This window comes from Siphateles boraxobius, unplaced genomic scaffold, assembly GCF_051911475.1.
Source record: "Siphateles boraxobius isolate OS27281-9 unplaced genomic scaffold, OSU_SipBor_1 41, whole genome shotgun sequence".
Lineage (NCBI taxonomy): Eukaryota > Metazoa > Chordata > Actinopteri > Cypriniformes > Leuciscidae > Siphateles > Siphateles boraxobius.
The window spans coordinates 3,295,550-3,301,071 of record NW_027509042.1 but is presented as its reverse complement, the minus strand read 5'-3'; the positions used below and the strand labels follow the sequence as shown (position 1 = coordinate 3,301,071).

Below are 5,522 nucleotides of genomic sequence, written 5' to 3'. Positions count from 1 at the left end.
GGCTCCAGTGTGTCAAGTAGGGGCGTGTCCAGGAGCTCAGGCACTCCAGTGCATCATCGAGCCCCGTTTTAGCCCCGCCCAAAAAATCCGGAACACAGCAATGGTGAAAAACTGTTTAACGTTCTAACTCCATAATTCAGTACTTCACAGTTCTCAGTCTTTGTAATATGTTTTAGCAATACATTTCTAACATTTCTAATGTGTTTAGAATTTTTTTTTAGAATTGCTTAAATTCTACTTAAAAGATGAAATGGTTAAAGTTCTGTTTTCGCGCAGTGAGGGAAAACACTGAAAAACACTAGGGCAATTGGTTCGTAGCTCTGCTTCAACTGTGTGATATAGTCACGAGGAGCGACCAAAATTTCTGACATGCCAGAAATTCCCCCGACCATCCGATTGCCTGTCGGGAGAGGTTAATCGCATCTCGTTTCCCCCTGTACACTTCACAAACACTGCACGACAAACGACGCACAACAAAGCTGAAAATCATCCCGGCCCGAAAAAGAGTCGCACGACAGGTCAGAATTCGGCTCAAAATCGGACGAAAATCGCACAATGTATGCCCGCCTTAACACTAAACTTCGCAGGGAATTAATGTGAAAACCAGGCTATTATAGTGTGAGTTAAACAAGGTAATGAGACACAGGTGGATGCAATCAGGGATGATGAGTCCGGGCAGTGAGTGATGGGAAATGTAGTTTGTGAGGGAATGACAATAGTCTGATGTGGAGTGCCCTCCGGTGCCCTCAGCGGCAGCTCTGAGTGATATATTCATTGCATTATCAAATCGACCAGCAAGCTTTTTCTTAACTGCCATTTTATGCCACACTTTGCAACACACAGTCAATGAAACTGTGGTGAATGTTGTGTAGCTGTCGTTTGTATGGACTACGCTGATCGTCCGCTACTTCAAGGTTTTCTTCTGCAGCAAATGCTACTGCAGATCAAGTGTCTACTAGCCTGGCATACCAGACACACATCAAGATGTCAGGTCTGGGAACTCTCCATTGGCATGCCTCAATCCGAGGGGCGGTATAAATGGTTGTCTTTCAAATTCCCTCTGCACACAATAAGATAGCGCTACAACTAACCAGAGCAACGAAGAAGGTGACGTAGTCAGAGTGACGGAGTCAGAGTCAGAGCAAAGCAGTTCTTTGTTCTTGTTTCAAAGAAAAGTTTAACTTCAAATCCTCCAGAATCCAAGCCGAATCAAAAGACCGCTGTTCGCCAGCTGCAGTAGCAATTCTTTGTTTTCAAGTAGCAGTGAACCGTCGCAACTCTGTCGTTATTATGTTAAGCCCGCCCGCCGACTCTATACACAATTTGATTGGCCTGACCAGTTTTTGTTTTTTCCAGCTCGAAAGTCAACGGAGAGCTGCTAGACTACACTGGCTGCAAAATAATTTTTGCTGCCGCTAGGGTGCGTCTAGATTTCTAGGCTAAGTGTCTACTAGAATGGCCGGGAACACGATACAACTGCACAGAGTTCAGCTTCTGCTGTGTGTACTGATGTCTTATATCACCCCGTTTATGAGTACAGCGCTTATAGATCTTTTTCCTCAAAGTTGAACAACTATTCTGTTTATTCTGTTTTTGCTGTCAAATGTTCTACCAAGGTTACTAAGCCCACTGATCAACAGATTGAGAGATAAACAATTTGCTGAGCATGTCTGTGGCGAGCAGGACGAGACGTGAGAGAGCGGCGTGAGGCCGGTGGCATGATTACGGATGAGCGACACCTGCGCGACGCACCGGTCTCGTATCTCTCACGGAGGAGTGGAAGCATAAAATGAGGAGCCACGACAGTGAAGAGCGAGAGAGGAACAGGCCTGGTCTTATGTTGTGTTTTGTTTTATTATATGTGACAGCAGTCGTCCGTAAGGGGCTGCTGTCTTTTACTTTACTGTCGTTTTGTATTTGTTTGTGTATTTATTGACAGTTTGTTGACTGTTCGCCGGTTACCGCCTCCTTCTTCCCATAACAACGAACTGCGTTACACTGGTGCTGAAACCTGGGAAGGAGGAGGAATGCACTGTCAGAGAGTCCGTCGCCATGGACGCTCGAGGCGGTGCGCTGGATTGAGTTGCCGGGGGGGCGGAGGAGTCGGCGCGGTTTGCCATGATGGGGAGGAGCAGGGAATGGGGGACTCCTGCTGTCTGCCCGTATCCGGAGGAGCCGTCACCGTCCACCAGGCGGTGGAGGAGTGTCGAGCCGTCCACCGAGGGCTATCCAGCGCCACTGCCAGGCACCGCGGAGAAGATCACCCAGCTGGTAGAAGATGGCAGGGCATTGTGGGAACCGGAAAAACATTTTTTATTTTATTTATTTTTCTTTTTTACAGAAATCCCTTTTTAAGGACTACAACAAACAACTGATAGGGACTACACGACATTCCTCCAGGGTAAGTGACATCACAAACCCTAAACTTTACATAAACCCCACCTCGCAACAAAGGACTCTATATGGCTCTGCTAAGAACAAGCTGTTGAAGCTCCACCCTGTGTGCCGGGAGCAGCAGCTCATTTGCATTTAAAGAGCCCACGCACAAAACAACGCATTTTTGCTCATCCTCAAAAAAGGAAAATTTTTGCATGCTATGAAAAAATTATCTGTGGGATATTTTTAGGTAAACTTGCACATACACGCTCTGGGGACTTCAGAGACTTATTTTACATTCTGTAAAAAGGGGCATTATACCACCCCTTTAAAATAGAGGAGGCACAAAAATTTTTAGCTGTCAGAAGACAACAGCAGCAGTTCAAACTAATATCACATAATTTACGTCTCGTCGATGATAGGTTGATATACCAAGGGAAGCTATAGCCTCCTCTGCCGTGTTACTTTTCTCATTTCTTCTAATCGCTGAAATGAAATACTCAATGGTGATTGGCAAATTTGTTTATTACCAACGGAAGTCTCCAGCTATGAATTTGCCTCGCCCAAACTTTCCCTATCCCCTCAGACTCGCGTTTTGCAGATTTGGCACATTCGGGCAAGAGCGCAGTGGTTACACTTACAGAGGGGAAATTAATAACAATAAATACATATTCTGAACATGAAATGAATAACTGGGAATTTTATTAAAATTAAATCGTCCTTCAAAATTTTGGGTAGGCTGGGCCTCCCTTGCCTACCCTGATGAGCCGCCACTGCCATCTACAACGTCAATTTGGTGGGCCTGTTTGACTCATGGACATAGAGGTAAGTGCAAAATTCGCAAGAAATCGGCCAGCAGGTGGCGCTGTAGGGTTTTAAGCCTCATATATCACAGTTTCACACATACACACAATATTCATATAATATGTTAGATCTCCTCGTTCTGAACAACTATTACTTAAAAGCCACTACTCTCAATCAAGTCATATGTTAAACATTTGAGATTATTAAAAAAAAACACTTTTCACCATCATTTCACTGTATTCCTGTTTTATGCCTGTCTCAATATTACCAGCGTGCTCGCTCTTTCTCCCTCTCCCTCTCCCTCTCTCTCTCCCTCTCCCTCCCTTTCTTACTCCCTCACTGTCTCTTCTTCCTCAACTAAAGTATTTAAACTTGTCAGTTTTCTCGAGGCAAATCATTGGACCATGCAAGGTAGGAAGGTAAGCGCTCTTTGTTTAACACATATTTTAATATACATATTATGTTGTGTTCATGTGTTGCTAATAGCTTCTCACACTTAAATATTCTGTTAAAAGTGTATCTATTTTATTTTCAGATCAGATGACACAGATGGAAAATATTCATCTTACTGCTTGATGGAGAGAAAGTTGTGGATATAATTTGGAGGACAAACAAAAATAACAAAAAAGCCAAGAAAAATAATTTTCACACATAAGAGTCACAGAACTTTATGAAAGTGCAAAAGAATAATGAATTCTACGATGTTTCAGTACACCACAGAAGACAGATATGCAGAAGCTTTTGCAAAAAATTTCACCACTGTTCTTGTCGGGCTCATAGTTAACTGCGTCAATGGAATATTTGTTTTCACGTTCTTCAAGAGTTCAATTTTCTACAATGATCCGAGATATATATTATATATTCACATGGTTATCAATGATATGCTCATGGTTTTTTTCAGTGTAAGTCTTTCTGTGATGGCTTATGCATGGCCAAAGGTTCCTGTCCCATTCTGCGTTACACTGCTAATAATAGCCTCAACAACTCATAAGAACACTCCTCTGACTTTGGCCGGTATGGCCGTTGAGCGTTACATCGCCATCTGCAAACCACTGCATCATCATCAGATTTGCACAGTGCGCAGGACATACATCCTTATCTCTCTGATTTGGGGTGTAGGAGTTTTACCTGGATTGGCTGACTTGATTCTCCTTTCAATTGTTCGTCCTTTAACTGTTTTTACAACAAGTAGTCTCTGTAGTACAACTAATGTGTATAGCACGCCATACCACGAAGACCAAAGCAAAATTACACGTGGGCTTTATACATCTGTTGTGTGGGTAATTCTTGTATACACATATTGTCAAGTGCTTATTGCGGCAAGAAGAGCCTCCACTGATAAATCCTCAGCAAAAAAGGCCCAAAGCACCATCCTGTTACATGGAGCACAGCTTCTGCTCAGTATGTTGTCCATCATTACTCCTATTATAGACAAGATTTATAGCCAACTTTTACCTACTCTACGGTCAAAAATAACCTTTTTCAACTATCTTCTTACAAACTTATTACCAAGACTACTTAGCCCCCTTATTTATGGTGTTCGAGATAAACAATTTTTTAGATACATAAAAGGACTTTTTTCATGTAGGTTATTTAATGTAAAAGTTGAATCAACTAAGCAGTGAGCTAAAAAGTTATCATCATATAAGCATCATTAGTAAACATTTAATCCATTGTCGCTCAAATACTGACTTATGTTTTATGGAATATATCACAATTGTGAAATTACATCTGAGTTAATTCAGGCTATTTCTTCTCTGTATCTCTTACAACATAAATAAAAATGCCGAAAAAAATGTTTTTATTCATTTTATTTTTGTATGCACACTATATCCATATGCCTTAATAGCCTGATTAAATACACAATTTGTATACAATAATGTGTCTTCCCAACATTATGGTGCCAACATTATAGCACAAAAATACCTTAACTTGTCAAAGTTTCATATATATAAATATATATATATATATATATAAATATATATATATATATATTTTTTTTTTTTTTTTTTTTTTTTTTCTCACATAATCCTGATGTCCTTTAGAGAGAACAAAAATGATCTCTCTTGTAAAATAATTAAGAATCATAATGTGCTGTGAAGATTCGCCTAACATTTTCCCAAAATGTTTATTCGAGAATCTATTTTGAAAAACGATTGATAATTAGAAAATAATATGCTTAATTCTACTGGCTCTATACATTTTTCTCATTTACCTTAGGAAATTTAAACCCAAACATAAGCTTTATATTGAAGTGAAGATTGTTCATTGTATTGTTCATTGTTTCATTTTTGCTCAGAAAGTTGATGTGGTTATATCTTATTGGACTTTTTTTACTTGAT

The 5,522-nt window shown here is 40.5% G+C and overlaps 1 protein-coding gene across 1 annotated transcript; it reads left to right on the top strand.

Annotated features, from left to right (window-relative positions):
• The first annotated feature begins 3,869 nt into the window (after positions 1–3,869).
• LOC143707172 (odorant receptor 131-2-like) lies at positions 3,870–4,805 on the top strand. Its single transcript, XM_077199921.1, has one exon. It carries the CDS (start codon positions 3,870–3,872, stop codon positions 4,803–4,805), a length of 936 nt encoding a protein of 311 aa, XP_077056036.1.
• Positions 4,806–5,522: the final 717 nt, after the last annotated feature.